Source organism: Rutilus rutilus (genome assembly GCF_951802725.1).
Source record: "Rutilus rutilus genome assembly, chromosome: 19".
NCBI classification, from domain to species: Eukaryota; Metazoa; Chordata; class Actinopteri; order Cypriniformes; family Leuciscidae; genus Rutilus; species Rutilus rutilus.
This window is the reverse complement of record NC_140232.1, coordinates 24854779-24873091: the sequence shown is the minus strand read 5'-3', so window position 1 is coordinate 24873091 and position 18313 is coordinate 24854779. Positions and strand designations below refer to the sequence as shown.

The 18313-nt window shown below is 34.5% G+C and overlaps 2 protein-coding genes across 2 annotated transcripts; one reads left to right on the top strand and one right to left on the bottom strand.

Moving 5' to 3' along the window:
* Positions 1-5904: 5904 nt before the first annotated feature.
* Positions 5905-10702, bottom strand: lpxn (leupaxin). The gene is made up of 9 exons (XM_084390224.1): positions 10547-10702; positions 9127-9251; positions 8382-8437; positions 8150-8249; positions 7692-7958; positions 7387-7560; positions 6753-6834; positions 6505-6653; positions 5905-6315 (listed from the first exon to the last, which is right to left on the bottom strand). The coding sequence occupies exons 1-9, from the start codon at positions 10641-10643 to the stop codon at positions 6049-6051; spliced, it is 1317 nt and encodes a 438-aa protein (XP_084246350.1). The 5' UTR covers positions 10644-10702; the 3' UTR covers positions 5905-6048.
* Positions 10703-11188: 486 nt separating this feature from the next.
* znf692 (zinc finger protein 692) lies at positions 11189-18275 on the top strand. The gene is made up of 12 exons (XM_084390217.1): positions 11189-11489; positions 11788-11979; positions 12333-12364; positions 12803-13312; positions 13393-13468; positions 13555-13632; positions 13705-13815; positions 13916-13966; positions 14187-14265; positions 14471-14585; positions 17086-17185; positions 17362-18275. The coding sequence occupies exons 2-12, from the start codon at positions 11813-11815 to the stop codon at positions 17636-17638; spliced, it is 1596 nt and encodes a 531-aa protein (XP_084246343.1). The 5' UTR covers positions 11189-11489; positions 11788-11812; the 3' UTR covers positions 17639-18275.
* Positions 18276-18313: the final 38 nt, after the last annotated feature.

Genomic DNA, 18313 nt, shown 5'->3' with positions numbered 1-18313 from the left:
AGATCAATACACAGTTTTGCTTTATTTAAAAACAGTATTACAAATTCAGTGCAAAGTATGTTTCATTGTATTATTTGGAGGTAGTAATTCAGGATTTGCCAAGGAAACGAAAAAGCTTCAACGAGTGACTAGGTTCACAGTTTTGTCAGGGGTCAATAATTCTCATTGAATTTTTCCTGAATGAGGTGTAAGAGGAAGCACATTCCCCCTCAGATATTTAAAAATACATACATTTAAATAAACATCAAAATAAATAAATAAAAATAGTTTTGTTTTTGTTTTTCATGACACAAACTTTTGAAAATAATTCAAGAAACATGATTTTTTTTTAATCCATTCAGTCACTGTCTATATGTTAATTATAACAATGTAGTCATTATTAATTTTCTGTTTTTCTAATGAATGCAAAAAAAAAAGTTTGGCAGCAAAAAGAAAAGAAAAATTGTATTACATCACTGCCTAAGGAATTTCTAAATATATATATATATATATATATATATATATATATATATTTTTTTTTTTTTTTTTTTTTTTTTTGTGGCCTCTCTAATATTTGCACTGGCAGCCATCTGGATTGGATAAAAATAAATGTTAAGAAGTTTGGTGGTGATTGAAGACATGGCAAATAAATCAATAAAACACCGCTTTTCACATTTGCTCCATAAATAGATTAAGTTACATTTGACTTCATTGGTTTTATTAAGTATTTCATACAGTTAATCATTTTGGCATCCGGCAGTCCACATTCATCTTACCAATCCTTTATAGGAAGCCTGAGCCCCCTGAATGCGGTTTTGTTCGTGGGGTTACACACTCAGTTGCTTGTCTGGCAGTGACATACTGGACACTTATTGGCTTCATTGTTTATTATGGGAGTGTGGTCTCAGAGTTGCCAGGTTGGTCAGTATTTACAGTGCTCTGTGACCCATGCCGTGGCTTTGTGGATTGGTGGGGTGATAGAGAGGCCAAGGTCTGGTTCAGGTGAGGCTAGGGTTTCAGTGCGACTCCCCTCCTTTTACCCTCCCCTATGGATCCACGGACCAATTCACCCACCGGCCTCTTTCAGCCCTACAGCTGTAAATGTCACCTGACTCCTGCCACACCAGCACTTATTGACAGGCCTTTTATTCCTGCCGCTTTAACGAGTTTCAGCACTCCTGTTTCATTCCCTATGGTTTTACAAGTATACTAAACACCATTGCCCCCAATAATTCGCTCATTTCGATGCAAGTTGGATGGTTGTTGCTTTTAGACAACAGTTCAATACAAGAGGTTAATATCGAAAAGTTTACATTTTATATACAAAATTGCCATTTACTTTGTCTGCCAAATTCAAATAGTTTCAAACAAAGCAGTTTCATTCCTGAATGAATGAGATTTTAAATGAATTGGTTGAGTAAATGAATCAATGACTCACTTACAGTAGCCTATAAACACAATCACTTGTTTTATTTCTGAATGAATCAGCATTTTTTAATGAATTTGTTGAATAAATGATTCAATGACTTACTCACAAAGAAAATGGAGACCTGCTCAGCAACCCGATAGTGATGTGTAACTCACGACCGAATTATTCTATTGATCTGATTCTTTTCAACGAACTGAATTAACAAACTGCATTGAATGATTCTTTGGCGAATTCAACTGAACTGATTATAGCATGCAGTTCATTTACCGATTCAGTATGAACTCAATATGTGCAGATGTCATACTGAACTCTATTTAAGCTCTATCTGTAAAAATTTACATCTGCGTACCAACAATTTTTAAAAAACTAACATCTTAGCAACCACATGAAAATGCCCACACTGCAAACCCAAATAAGTTGGGAAAACTCCTTGAGGATATGAGGATATTGAGGATACTATATTCCTTGAGGAAATTTGAGATAACAAGTTATATCAAATTTTTTACTATTTTTATTTTGTACATTGTAATTGCTGAACTTTAAATATTTGAATAAGCTAATTCATACTTTTAACTTAAAATTATCATGCAGTCTCAACTTAAATATTTTAGTAATGGGAACTTGGCTAGCTTTAACTAGCTATTTTAGTAAATACTAACTTGCTAATTGGTAACACAATGCTTTGATAATATTAGCATAGCATAGCAATTGCTGAACATTTAACATTTAATTGTTCTTAAACCAAGCTCATGCTCCACTTGTCACCATGATGGTAGTTCATTTTGCACAAAAAAAAAAAAAAACATCATATAACACTTAATTTTAGCATCTACTCTCCGTTTTGAGTGTCATGGCAAAGCATGCTGGAAAATAGAATAGAAATAAAATAAAATAAAATAAAATAGAAATCCCTTTCAGTTGAATTCATAAAAACAAAACAGTGAAACAATTCAGATTACTTAACACCTGTTAACTGTCACGGGCCCACCGGTGGGCCCAAATCCATTACATATTTAAAACAGTCATATCCTATACTAAACCTAAACTAATCTTGACAAACTATATATCATTTGAAAGCTTACAATCTCTAGTTTTCATATTTGGTGACTGATTTGCAAAATAAATTACAGAGGAGCCGTAATTTATCAATTTGCATCAAGAATATTTTCATATTCCTAAGGCGTGTTCAGACCTTTATTTTGAAATAGCAATGAACATTTTTATGTGTTTCTTAGAGGTTGAATTCATATCAAAATCTGCCAAACTTCCCATATTACTTCTGAATAGAATGTCCACTTCATAAATTGTATGAAAATTGTGGAAATAATGGTTCAGATCACCACATATGGAAATGGAGGCGCCCTTATATGGGCAGCAATGGAGTCTGGTTGTCACCTAGTGAAAAAGTTTGGTACTACGCCCAAACAAAATCTTACTGAAAGCTCATTTTTTGAGATATCAACCTAAATTTTGAAACACAACTTGTTCGGATTTTTGGCTTTGATTTTTTTGCAGTTTTAGAGTCGCCCAGGTTTTAAAAATATATATTTTATATAAAATATGAATAATTAATTTTTTTACATTGTACATTTCCATAAACTCAAACTTCTGTAACTTTTTTCCTGATTCACTTTCTTAATTTATTTCACTTCTACAAAAATCTGCCAAATGTCTTCTTTAAAACAAGACCAATTGTACGTCTATACTCCAAAGCATTCTTTAATTACAACCATTTACGTTTGAAATGTGCATTTTAACGTCTACTCAAAAAAAGGGGGGTGACAGTTAACAGGTTAAATTGTGTCAGTTTTGTGAACTCATAAGAAAAAGAAAGTTATAACTATTTATTAAAGTTCATTTGATTGATTAAAATATTGAGCGTCAGGGTTTACAGTATGGTTCCAGACAGAAACCCTTTTCAGGAAGCTCTTTATTAGCAGTCATTTCAGGAAAGGAACAGTAAACAGAGAAGAGGGAGTGAAAGAGAATAAAAAAGAGAAAAATCAGCTTCTGTTGTTTTCTAACTGCAACATATTTAATTTCAGTCTTCCTACACCAGAAAAGAGAGTGCTTTAATGGAGTGATGACAACTTGATTTATAAACTCAACACATACACGTCTTCCCAACCACTGCGCTCTGTTCCTCTTCCCTTCGTTCTCTCTCTCTTTCTCTCCCATTCGATTTATGAGAAAGATACTTCAAGGCTTTATCAAACCCTCAGCACTCAAAATTTTATAGAAAAAAAAATATAAAATCATTTGGTAAGGAATAAAAACCAAATATGCATTTAGTTTTATGACATTTATCATTAAATGCTATACAAAAAGTGTGAATTGAATTGTTTTTATATTTTAATACAAAATCAATACATAATTTAGGAAGGGGATTCTCATATATGAGAGGAGGAGTGCTTTCTTGTCCAGTTGGTCAGTTAATAGTATCGCAGTAGTGTCTGAATGCATGCCATTTATGGTAAGTCACTGTTAGATCAAGTCATCACATTAAAATCTAAAGTTCACCATCACATGCTCCACGAGTGTTTGTCCACTCACCATGGGAGGTTCTTGCAGTTCATGACTGTTCGTGACTGTTATGGTGTGATAAACATCTTGATCTTTGACCCATCCTCCCAGAAAGCAGCTGTCATCTCTTACCATCAAAGAGCATTCTTTGAAGATGAGAAGGCTGTTCCTTAAGTTACTGCCCATCTGAACCTTGAGTAACAGTGCAGTGAACTGACTAATCAAGGGATCTTGAGCAATATCTATAGGGATGTTCCCTCATGTGATCTTGCCATGCACACAACAAAATAAACAGGCTTCTGTACAATCCATGTGTATTAAAGCAAGAAAATGATGGTCGGTGTTATTCTAACCCTTTTTAATGTTTACAGAACATGTTCCCATGGTGTCACTGTAATGCATGGGCTATGAAAACATGTATGTTATTAAGCGAAGTCTTTTTAGTCATTGAAATCTTAATGAAATAATAGTACATTAATAGCCTTTACAATCTCCTCAACTGGCTAAGAAAATCACAAGAGCAAAATTAAATTCATGTCATAGTCAGCTTGAAGAAGAGAGAAGGAATTTTTATGAACCCTCTGTAACAATCATTTTTGTTTCGTTCAACATGTATTAAAATAGCTTGATTGATGTGATGTGATGTGATAAAATTGAATAATGATGTTGTATCACAATAGTTTTTTTAAATAAGAAAATATAGTAAAGAGTAAAAATTTTAAATAATATAATGAACATTTCATTAGAAAATATGGTTACACTTTATTTCCATGCTCTACTTTAGACATTGTACTAACTTTAAGTAACTTATTTCACCTAGTTTGGTGAATTTTGGGTTGAGCAAAAAAATTTGCCTTGTCAGAGCCTGTCTATCATAAAAACACACTGGTCAAGTTCAGGTTAGTATAACCTAAATAATTCTGACCAAACATTTTAAATTTCACATTCACATTCTACACTGTAAAAAATGATATGATCAATAAGTTATGACAATATATGTTTTTTTACATTGCTTTAACTTTAATACAGTTATACAAGATTCAACTCATTTTTTAAGTCAGTTTAATGTAATTTAAGTCACTAAGTTGAAGTGACTTGAACATTCAAGTTGACTGTACTTAAAAACTTTTTTTACAGTGTATAAAGTTTGTCCACCCTGTTACATGGCATTTATACAATGCAATGTGTAACAGGGTGGACCATAACAGGACGTTTTAAAGCTTAAAACCCTTAATTAGCTAGGACAGAACAACATGCTAGCACAAGATTTACATTAAGGAAGAATTTTAATAGATATATAAAATATATTATACATCCAGTACAACAGGGTGGACATGTTATGTTTTACGCTATTAAATAAGTCATCTAAAAATTAGGAACAGCGAGAAAAGTTTATGACTGATTCTTTCTTTGTTCTTGGAGTTGCTTTCTTTCCAAGGAAATTATGTCATTTCTAGCAAGTCATGTGATTTAGGGCATATGCTTAAGGTTTTAAAGGGCAAATTGTATTTTATGTCAAAGAGAATAAGTAAATGTATTTTTTACAACTCAAAATTGCTTATTTAGAAATATAGACATAACCTTTATTTCAAAGCTATATAGTTAGTTGAATGTCTCGAAACAAAGTGTAAACAATAGCAATAGCAAAGTAAGACTCTGAGTGCAATTTACATTTTCTGAAGGACTTAAAAAGTTTATTCTAAAACAAAATAGAAAAAAAGGGAGCCGGGGCCTGATAGGGGGCCTCTTAAAAGTAATTAAAATAATACATTATTGATAAATTATTAAAATAATCTAAATTTAAATCCTAAAAAAACTAGGACTAAAAAGTAAAATGTCAACTGAAATCATATTTTTTCCTCACTAATTATTGTTGAAGAAATTACAGGTCTTCAAACGTTTAGATTAAAAAATAAAATGAATCCTGGTTAATTAATTTAATATATCAGTACTCCCTGTTTGTGCTTATAAAAAAAAAAAAAACGTTCAAAAACAAGTAGCTTTTTTATACAGCAGAATACAAGATACAAAACTTTTTTAAATCTTGTGTTGGACAATGGAGGGCCTTAGAGTCAAAAAGTTTTAACTTTAATTTTCCTAGAGGAAAGTCACCTCTTTCACACAAAGAGTTTTGTGTGGCATACTGAACAATATGGCTTCCCTCCCTGCTCCTTAAACACCCCCTGACTCAGCTGTCGAAGGCAGAACGCACACACAAAGTGGTCGGGGTGAAACTTGCGGTCCAGAGCAGAGATGCAGCGACCTGAGATGGGCTCTCCGCAGGTCCCACACAGAGTGCCCTGTCTAGAGTGATAGTGCAGGGAACAGAGAGGCCGACCGTTCAACTCAAGAAAGCAACCGTCTGTAAAAGGCTTCAGACAGTCCTGGAGAGAGATGCAGAAAGAGGGTATTAAAGATAACTATAATGAAGAAGAATGATTGAGCAGGTGAAGAATTCACCTATGAAGCTCACCACAATAGCACAGACTGACTGACTCCATATTCCTTAATAATAAGGAGTAAGTCACACGACTGTATTGCATTCCAGTCTTCAACGCCACTAATTCACTCACCGCACATACAAAGCAGTCGGGGTGCCAGGTTCCATTGGCTGCGGACAGATAGTTATCCTTCACTGGCTCTCCACAGCCGGAGCATTTGGGTGCAAAGAGGCGGTAGAAATCCCTAGGGCAAAATGGTTTACCATCTCTCTCCATAAACCCTGCAGACAAAGACAAATTTATTAAGTACAAAAGATCATTTTTCAAATGATGACCAGATCTGCTGGTCTGCTAAATTGGTGAATTTCCAGTTGTCTCACCATCAGGTCCAAATAGATCCCCACAGTGGGAGCAGAAAAAATGTTCCGGATGCCATGTTTGATCCATCGCTGTTAGAATGTTCTGTGCAAAACACACTCATTTACCACCTGCTTCATTGGCTGGAATAAGTTCATTTGTTTGTGAAGTGAAAGAGTTGAAAATGTCAATCCAAATATTTGTATATACGAATTTTAAATAAATTAAAATATAATTTATAGATATACATAACTTTAAAATGTAATATTTAAAATATAATCTAAATAAATGTATACTATATATAATAATTATAATATATATATATATATATTACATTTTATATGATATATTTTAAATATTACATTTTATATTTGTATTTGTATTTTTTTTGTAAATTACATTTTTACGTATTTAATAATAATTGTATTTAATTCATATTTACAATTTAAGAATTAATTCTAATTAGTTATACATATATATATATATAGTTGTATTATACAGTATGCAATAATATTTATATATGTATATAATCTAGAGCCAAAAATAAAGAGAATACTCTATAGAATGCAATGCAAATGCAATGTTCATTTAAAATGCCTGAGAAAACTCTAACTCTGAGCATTCATAGGGTAAATACACACAGATATGGCAGGTCACCTGTATAATAGGACCCTTGCAGTAAGCGCAGCGAGGGGAGAAGAGGTTTTGGTAGTCTTTTTCACAGTATGGCTTGCCGTCTCTCTCAAAGAAACCACTGGTGCCGAGTTCTTCCCTGCATGTGGTACACGCAAAGTGTTCTGGGTGCCACACCTGGCCCAAAGCTGTGATCATCTGCATGGGCAGAAGAACATAGACAGTAAAATTGTGAGAGACGATGACAAATTTGTTAATTCAGAAAACTCACCAGTGATTTGCAGAGAACAAGACATTATAATAACAAATCTGTTGTCTGTTGCTAGTACCTTCCCAGCTATACACTTGCCACAAGAAGCACAATGGCCTTTGGCAGCTGTGCGGACCCCCATTTTCTCCATGTCCGAGCTGAGAGAGCCCAGCAAGTCGTCTATAGCATCCACACTCTTGGATACTTTATTTGACAGTGGAGGATGTGGTTTCTTATCCTCTTCCTGACTTCCACTATCACTTTCTTTAGTTTCCTCAGTTTTTTTGTCCTTTACTGACTTGCGAGCCACTGGAGGGGGGCTTGATGTAGGAACTGGTTCTGAAACCTACAAAATAAAGCATATGTGGTCCATTTCAAAGCATGATGTTTTTAATTGATTTCCGTAGGCATGAATTAGGAGCGTTAATATGCTTATACTGCCCTCTTCTGGTACTACTCATTATGTGCAATGGCGGTACAATGCAAGTAGTTGATGCATGAAAATGTCAACTGATGTCAGCCTCATGTTTCCCTCACCTCCAGACCCAGTCCTAGCAGCTCATTCATGATGGAGTCTAGCTCTCGTGTAGCTGTGCCGGGACTCATCACTCCTGCCTCCACAGGGGCTGGAAGCATGCTACAAAAAGATTACTGTTCTTAGTGAACAGCTGAACCTCAAAGGACACCATGCATGCCAGAATATGATCTCACAAATAAGATACATACAACAGATATTTGTACTCCACATTTTGCAAAAAGATGGATGTACCTGTAGGCATTATCAAATGTCTTTCCTGGACCAGCAACAAGACCTGAGGATTCAGTCTGTGACGATAGGAAAAAAGCATTCGAATGAATCAGTTTGGGCCTAAATATATGAAGAGTTCAGATGCAAAAGCCTCTAAGTGCCATCTGAAATTTTCTTCTAGAATAATCATTTTTATCAAGCTCTTGATAAAAGGCTACAGGCTTTTGCATCTGAACTCTTCATATATTTATTAGCTATTGCAGACAAATAACTACACTATACTGTTTAAAATTTAGTGGTCAGTAAGATTTTATTTCAAAATAATAGTCATACTTTTATTTTGCAAGGATGCATTGAATTGATCAAAGATCAATGATTGAACTTTCTGTTCATCAAAGAATCCTGAGGGAAATAAAAACCATTTACATTTAACTGTTTTCAACATTGAAAATAATAAGAAATCTTACTTGAGCACCACATCAACATATTAGAATGATTTCTGAAGGATCACGTGACATAAGAAATGACGCTGAAAACTCAGCTTTGCCATCACAGGAATAAATTAAATTTATAATAATATTTCATAATATTACTGTTTTTACTGTATTTTTGATCAAATAAATGTAGTCTTGGTGAGCATAAGAGACTAATCTTACTGACACCAAACTTTTAAATGTATGTTTTTGAATGTTTTCGAAACTTCAAAATTCTTGTTTCAGTACAACTTGAAAATGAAAATGAATTGGTCTTCATGAAATGTAATTACTTGTTCAAGCTGAGTTGTGTTGTTGCTTTTAACGGAAGCTTTCAGTGAGAGAGTTTTGGGTGGAATGGGTGCAGGAACATTTGAAGTCTGGGTGGAGTTCTGAGCCAACTGCTCTAGAAGCATGTCTGCAATATCAAAATCACATGAAAATCATGCAGTGACACTGAAATCAGTGACACTGAACTCAAACTTTCACACACTGAGAAAAAAACGACTGCACTGTAGCAATCATGGTTAGGTGTAAAACTAAAGGTGAAGCGTTAGCAATTTGTGTCATTTCCTGAGGAAGTGAAAAGGCACATCACTGTCATCGCAACGGATGTAGAGCACAAAACATTAAAAAAAAACCCCACATGAATTTCAAACTTTTGCAACAGTTTTTTGCTGACATAGAAAATGTCACTTATTATAGAAATGGGAGGTCTGACTAACTTCTGTAAGAATACCAAGAAAAATGCAAGCAAGAGCATAACTGTATTCCTAATAATGACAGGACTTCACAACACTCATTACTTCTCACAGGGAGGGAACACTAAATTATAAATCCTCAGTATACCCAAATGCTGCCAGTAAAGAATATTTATGTACAGTATACATATATATTGGTTTTTTTTCCGAATGACATTTCTCACTCTCTCCCAGAATGGCCTGGTTTAAATAGATATAAATATACACAACTATTCCAAAAAAAGGTGAAAACATTCACTGATGCTCAAGGAGGCAACACAATGCAAAATCATTTTTTTGAATTGGATGATTAGGGTAAATTGTACTTATTTTGTCTTCTGGGAAACATGTAAATATCTTATGCACATGTAGCTTCTGAAGGGCAGAAAAATACAAATACACATCAACATCCTGTGCAAAAGTGTACATCCCCAGCTCTTAATGCATTGTGTCTCCTTCTTGAGCATCAGTGAATGTTTTCACCTTTTGTAATAATTGTTTATGAGTCCCTCAATCGTCCTCAGCGTGAAAAACTGGATCTCAAAATTATACAGTCACTGTTCGAAAGGGTTCAATTATGCAGATTCAGAAGATGCTGGAAAAGCAAAGAATGCAGGCCTTTGAGGATTTTTCTGAAGAACATAGGGCAATTTAACTGCTCAAGACAAAATAGGGACACAGAAAAACAGTCAATGATCACCGACATCACACAGTATTAAGGTGGTAAACTTTTGAAATGTGTAATTTTTGTGTAAATTCAGTTATTTTTTTATTTTTTTCAGTTCATTTGTGTAAATTCAGTTATTGTTTTGTCTTGTGGATTGCAATGTTTGCCATTTTTATAATCCTTATTTTGTTCAAATGATTAACATCTTGCATATTATTCAATGTAAACAGCAGATCTGTACATCTATAGAGACTATGCTGATTAAGACTTTAGTATTAGAAGGGCACAGAAGGTCGAACAACTCACCGAGTTCATCCATGGTGGTCTGGGGCTTGAGATGAGAGGTAAGCAGCGCACGTTGTGTGTTCCTAGTGAGCATGTGTGGTGGGTTGATCTGATACATGCAGCTGTGGGTTGAGCTCAGTCTCACTTGTGAAACTTATGTTGCTTCCTTTTTGTGTTCTCGTTGCCGCATAAAAGTGAGATGATTTTACTTTAATATATATATACAGTAGCCTATATATATTTTGTATTAGTAGTAGTAGGCTATTAGCTGTATAATACATATAGTAGCCTAATAAAAGTAGTGGTGTTACAAAACCAGTGTAATTAGACTATGTTTTAGAACATTATTGAAAATGTTTTACCAATGGTTAAAAATTAAGGTAAATGTGTAAAATGAAAAGTGTACAAAGTTTTGAAACACAGTGTATACATAACAAGGTAACTTGCTTAAGAAGTGTACTGTACACATAATAAACTCATGTAGGCTACAGCACTTTGGTACCCATTGTGGTTATGCATATAAAAACATTCTATTAATTATTATTATTTTTTTTGTAGAAATTACTTATAGGCCAAGTCTTTTAACACATAAAACACTGTTCTGATCATGTAAAATTATAACATCACGGTGATTATTCTCAGACTACATTTCCCATAGATCCTAGCAATGCCGTGAAGAATTCTGGGACAGGAAACTTCCTATTCGGTTTCTCTTTCTGCATCTCGCCTGACATAATGCTCTAGAACTGACGACATTCTTGAAATAATCGTATTAAGCAGATTAATTCAGATGATATTCATTATTTTTAAGTAGCATCTCTTTCGTCGCGAGATAAATTCCATGCTCTGTCTTTACACTGAGTTAAGCGATAGTCTGTTGATTGACTGAGCGGTTCCTCCTTAAAAGGGCAACAGTTCGAGCGAGTGGGCCCCAAGAACACTATCGCGCAGGGTCTTTTTTAAGGTATGCCAGAGGTTTCCAGTGGTCTGTTTACTTATGTTATGACTTTGTTGTTGTACCTTAATATAGACCTACACTGTGTAAGACATATTATGCGCATATATTTAAAATGAGGCCTGAGAACTGCTGGTGGCACTTTCCATGAAAAGAGTAGCCTACAGAATATAACGTTAGACTTATTTTAGACTTAGACTGAAACTTTTAAAACGATTTTTCCCCCCCCTGATGATTTTATTCCACTTTTTTGTACAGCAACAGCAAAAAAAAAGAAGAAAGTGTTTCTCTCTTTTTTTTTTTCCAGTGTTTGTGTGACACCTGTCCGTGTGATGTCGTCCTCTAGCGATACTCCTCGCAGTCAGCGGCGCAGGGAGTTGGATGCCCGCAGGAGTAAGTCTCGCGTGCGTCTGGGCTCGTGTCTGCAGAGCTGGAGTCATCTCAAAGAGAAACTGGGCTTTTCTCTTCACTCAGAGCTCGCTCAGCATCTGCTGCAGAGGTATAATACAGTGAGAGAGATACAGTTACCCTTAGACCCACACTAGATGACAGTTCGTTGGATGTGCGCTCTAGAATTTCAGTTAAATCACATCTGCAGTTGTTGATTCTGGCTTTGTAAAGACTTCACATTTTTTCCATTTGTTGTGATCCTGTTCCAGATCATACAGGGGAAAGACAGGAATTATGAGTGAGCTTAAAATGAAGTATAGGCAGAAAAACAAAGATGAACTTGTGGTTTATGGAGTTCGAAACATATTATAGTTTGGCTGACAGTCAAGTCTTTTGGTGGTGTGAAGCATTAGAGATAATATGTGGTGTAACTGATGATGACGTCTGCTTCCTGTTTTGCAGCTACATTTCAAGAGTTTGCATCAAGTGCTCAGGTAAACCACAGTTAAAGGAATAGTTCATCCACAAAATGATAATTATGAGATAATTTAAAGATTACCACAATGATCGCTCTGAAAGTGATTTTAACGATATTGTTATCGTTATAGCTGTGGTGTGGACTTCCCTATTCATATAGAATTAGAAAAATAATTACAACTTTATAGTTATCCTTATAGTTATCAACTTTGGAGTGAACAGGCCTTAAGAAAATAATTTTTGCAATGTTTTTGGCCTTGTTAATCTGAGAATCATGAAATCTATTTGTCACTTTTGCATTTGGTTTCTCTCTTTCTATTTCTCTCTCTCTCTCTCTCTCTCTCTCTCTCTCTCTCTCTCTATATATATATATATATATATATATATATATATATATGTATGTATATGTATATGTATGTCTACATTAGTTTAACATGTCACTATGGTTTCTTTAGGTGATGGGAAAGGAGAGATCAAAAGTACCCTATCAACTACCGAGGAATCTTTGCAGGAACTTATCCTGCTGGTCCACAACCATGGGCGGATGTGCCTTTTCCCCCCTGTCCTGCATTCTCGGCCTGTCACAAAACCAACAGTTCAAGATCAGAGTGCTCATGCAACAGGGAGAAGAGAAGCTGAAACTGATTCCAAGGACTGTGAGGTGGACGTGTGTCTCAAGTACACCTGTGAAGACGGACATCACTTTTTGTGGTCTCCTATTAAGATGGAGAAGGCAATGACATCTAAAAACGAAGGTGAAATAACTGCAGCCTGCCCAAAGAGACTCAAACAACGAGGCAGGAGGTGGCTGAAGGATCCTGACGCAGAGATAGAAAGACAAGAGGTGATAATGACTAGATTAAAAACCAGACGGCAACTACGAGAAAACGCTGAAGTTACCACAAATGACACTGAACAGAAAAACAATACAAGGTCTCAAACGTTCGGAGACAACAAGAATGCAGGTGACTTTGTTTTTAAGGATTTTTCTCAAATAAAGATGCTGTTTTAGTTTTTTAAGAAATAACTAGAACCATGTGTTAAGGTGTTACAGTGACTGAGACTTCTGAGACGCAGAAAGGAAATAATGTGGCAGCTGACTTTTCGCATTCAGAACATAGGTATATATTTTTGCATATTTGAATGTTTAGCTGGTTTTATAATATTTAGTTTAATAATGTCTCCTCAATCTTTTTCTGATTGTCAGGTCTTCAGCAGACAGTGATGAGATGACTGAAGATGATCCTGCCAGGGTCTGCATTGAAAACCAAAGCCCTCCTGATCGGTATTTCCTCTATTCATCTACTCTTTTAATGAATCAATTAGACATACGTTAAGCCAAGTCTCTGTCTCCTAGCAATGGGGAAGTTGCAGTGCTGAATTTAACCAACAGAGGGATCCAGAGTAGAGCAGATCCTACTGAGAAACACACCACCAACAAAAAGGCAGGAACACTTAAAAATAACAGGTGATTTTTTCTAACTGCACATATTTTTAATATTTTCATATTTTAGGATTTCTAACAAGTTGAATAAAATCTTAAAAGTTCTTTACCATTTTCTCTCCAGTCCACAGTCTTTGAAAGATGATGTGTCCCAGATTGGTGGCAAGAGAAAACGGTTTGTTTTTTCATTTTACCAATGTAAATATTGTTTATAAAATATTTACAGTATTTTACATTTCTATAAAAGTGATGTATAGTTATATAAGTATGAAATATTAGAACAGTTATTTATTTATTTGGTGATATTTTCATGGTTTTATTTTGAATGCCTTATGATGTCCTATTGTATTATATGTTGACATCAAATTACATGATACTGATCTCTGTGTTTACAGAAAATCAACATCCAAAGTGATTTTGCCTTGTGAGTTTCAAGGCTGCGATAAGATTTTCTCTAGTCGACAATATCTCAATGTGAGTGCTGAGTCAGTATTGACTGTCCATGACACATTCATTAGTCTTTACTAGACTAAAACATTTCCCATTGTTCTGCAATGATCTGACTGCTAGAAAATAAACTTTATTTAAAACAGAATTACGTTGATTGCAAGGTTTTATGGAAAAGCATCAACACTGAGACAGAATGGCAAAGCATCTCACAATCTGTTCCTCTCCTCAGCATCATGTCAAGTACCAGCATCTCCAGCAGAAGACCTTCACCTGCTCGCACCCCCCCTGCAGCAAGTCATTCAACTTCAAGAAGCATCTGAAGGAACATGAGAAGTTGCACAGTAGTGAGTATTCAGTCCATTTGAATGATTTATGTGATAGATGTAATCCAGTGTAGTTTTGTACAGGCACTATATACATATGTATACACTATATACATGTATGTATGTGTATGTGTATGTGTATGTGTATGTGTATATGTATGTATGTATGTATGTATGTGGATTACCACTGGATTAGAAGAATCTAATTACCATGTTATTTAAATACAGTATATTATATATATGTATATATATATGAAGACTTCAGATGCAAAAGCCTCTAAATGCCATCTGAAATTTTCTTCTAAAATGATCATTTTTATCAAGCTTGTATATTTAAGCTCAGTAATTTCACTTTAATGACAATTCATAGGTAATTCTCATTGCCATTTAAGTAAAATAACTGAACATAAATATGCAAGCTTGATAAAAATGATCATTCTAGAAGAAAATTTCAGATGGCACTTAGAGGCTTTTGCATCTGAACTCTTCATATATATATATATATATATATACAGTGCAATGCATAAGTTAATACACCCATGCTAAAGTTGACTAAAAAGAGGAATAAAAAATCATATTTTGGAAATTGAACTTAATGCCTTAATTTAAAAAATTAGGAAAAATCCAACCTTTAAGGACACCAATTTTCTTTGTGAATGAATAATGTATCGTAAATAAATAAATGTTCTTCCTTAAAATACATGGTGCATAAGTGTGTACACCCCTATGTTAAATTCCCATAGAGGCAGGCAGATTTATATTTTCAAGTATTTTTTTAATTTATTTTTTAGGATACTATGCATCCTGATAAAGTTCCCTTGGCCTTTGGAATTAAAATAGCCCCACATCATCACATAGCATTCACCATACCTAGAGATTGGCATGGTTTTATTTCAGTTAGCCTAATAGCTGGTTTGATTTGCATTGAGAGATGATCTTATGGAAAGTACCCCATGCCAATCTCTAGGTATGGTGAAGGCTATGTGATGATGTGGGGCTATTTTAATTCCAAAGGCCAAGGGAACTTTATCAGGATGCATAGTATCCTAAAAAAATTTTTTTTTAAATACTTAAAAATAAAAATCTGCCTGCCTCTATGGGAATTTAACATAGGGGTGTACTCACTTATGCACCATGTATTTTAAGGAAGAACATTTATTTATTTACGATACATTATTCATTCACAAAGAAAATTGGTGTCTTTAAAGGTTGGATTCTTCCAAAAAATTTTAATTAAGGCATTAAGTTCAATTTCCAAAATATGATTTTTTATTCCTCTTTTTAGTCAACTTTAGCATGGGTGTATTAACTTATGCATTGCACTGTGTGTATATATATATATATATATATATATATATATATATATATATATATATATATATATATATATATATATATATATATATATAATGTGTGTGTGTGTATGTATATATGTATACTGTATATAAATAGCATGGTAATTAGATTATTCTAATTCAGTGGTTATTGGCTTGTGGGTTGCAGGTCTGTTTTGACAGCAGGTAAACAACAATGCTAAATGCAAATAACCATAAAGCTGTGCAAGTAACAATATAGTTGTGCATTGGTAGGAATGGAATAAAATAGGTTTATCAACTTTTAAAAGAAGAAAAACCTTCCCAAATCTTTCATTGTTGATGTCAAATGCTGGGTGTCTTATCAAAGTCTAGTCTACTGTATTTTGGTGCAAATTCATCTACATTTCATTGAAGTCATGTAGAATCCAAATTAAGTAGATGCAAAAATGGACAAGGTTAAAAAAATCCTTGAAAAAAAAGTTCCCACTTTTTATTGTGTCTGTCTATTATATATGCTATTATGTACTTATGTCAAAAATTAATTATTTGGTACAATATACTTATTGGAACACAATAAGTACATTGTATCAAATAATTCATGTTTACTGCTATTGAGATGGAACACGGGTAAGGGTAGGGACAGGTTTGGTGGCATGTTTGGGTTTAAGGGGTAGGAGTTGGGTCAACATGAACTTGTAAATGCAATTACAAAAAGTAATTACATGCAGGTATCATTTAAATATATACAATGTAAAACCGTGTATGTATACAATAAGTGCATTGTATCAAATTATTATTTTAAAGGTTAGTACATAGTAGTTTAAGACACTTTAAAACCATGAACAATTACAGAAAGTTAAAGAAAATTCAATCCAGACAGCCGAAGTAACTTGGAGTGAGTATAAACATGGTTTGTGTCAACCACATTGTGTGTGCTTTGAATTATTGGATGCTGAAATTACTTTCATACCGTATGATATTTAATCAATGTAAAATGAATAATAATACATTTTAGTGTAATTATAGTGAAAGTTTTGTTTACTTTGTATGCTAAAAAATATTGTTTTCCAATGTTAAATCTATGTCCAGAAGCAAACCCACTTAAGAACCACTGGACAAGTACAGTAAGCATTAAGGATGAGTGATGTTTTTCATGTTGTGGTTAGTAACATGGTTCTCTCTATATGATTCTTTGTGCCTGTGAGATCAGAGAGACTATATCTGTGAGTTCTGTGCCCGGGCGTTCCGAACCAGCAGTAACCTGATCATCCACCGCAGGATACACACCGGAGAGAAACCACTGCAGTATGAGTTTCACCACACACACGTGCACCAGGCCCTTTGTTTATACCAAAGCTTGCGTACCTCCCAAACTAATTTTTGCATGAACATTCCATCAATATTTAGCACAACAACTGCTCAAGGCTTTGCTACTACAGTTTTCAGCTCCGAATATAACTCACCCCTTCTCTCTTTCTCAGGTGTGAGGTGTGTGGCTTTACCTGTCGACAGAAAGCCTCTCTGAATTGGCATATGCGGAAGCATAATGCTGAGAGCACCTATCAGTTCCCCTGTGAGATCTGCGGTCGTCGCTTTGAAAAGAGAGACAATGTCACAGCTCACCGAAGCAAGAGCCACCCAGACTACAATACACCCACTCCTGAGCTTCTCCTTCCTCCTTCTGACCCAGTCCCGCATCCCTCTGGGCAGCGCAGATCTTCCCCTTCTGTTTCTAAGAATCACATTTCTGTAGAATAACATTTGTAATGCCGTGTTTTGACTAAATATTGTACCATTTGTGCATCCTTGAACTTGAGCAAACTTTACTGTGGGACTGATTGGCTTCTATAAACAAACTGAGTAATTGCCATGTGGTCTATCTGTGGTGTTAATTCTGATTTTGGTGATTTTTAACATGCAAGTAGATATTGTTTTTTAATCATGCAGAGGCTGGACTTCTGTAAAATGACCTAAATCAGCATAATCAGGTCATTGTTAATCAGGTTATTGTATGTTGGAGTTGATTTAGTAAAAAAAAAATAAGTAGGGCATCAAATAGAACTGAATGTGACATTTTTTATTTTTTTTTATCAACAAAACTTGATATTTATGCTTTTGTGTTGAAATTCTGTACTACTTTTAAAAATGATCTACTATTACAGTACTATTCTGTACTACTTTTTATATATTTTTTTTCTTTCTTTCTTTTCCACCCCTATACACATGCATAAATCATAGTTGTCTGGAAAAAATGTGATGCACACATAGACGATTTTGCATTTTTGTGGAGATTTGAACAGTGGTTTGTCATGATGCATTTCGGTGAAGAAATACATTTGCATACATTATAATAATCGAACTCAAGGGTTCCCGCCTTTAGTAAAGCCTTACTTTGATTGACAAACACTTTATCCAATGACTCTTGTCCATGAG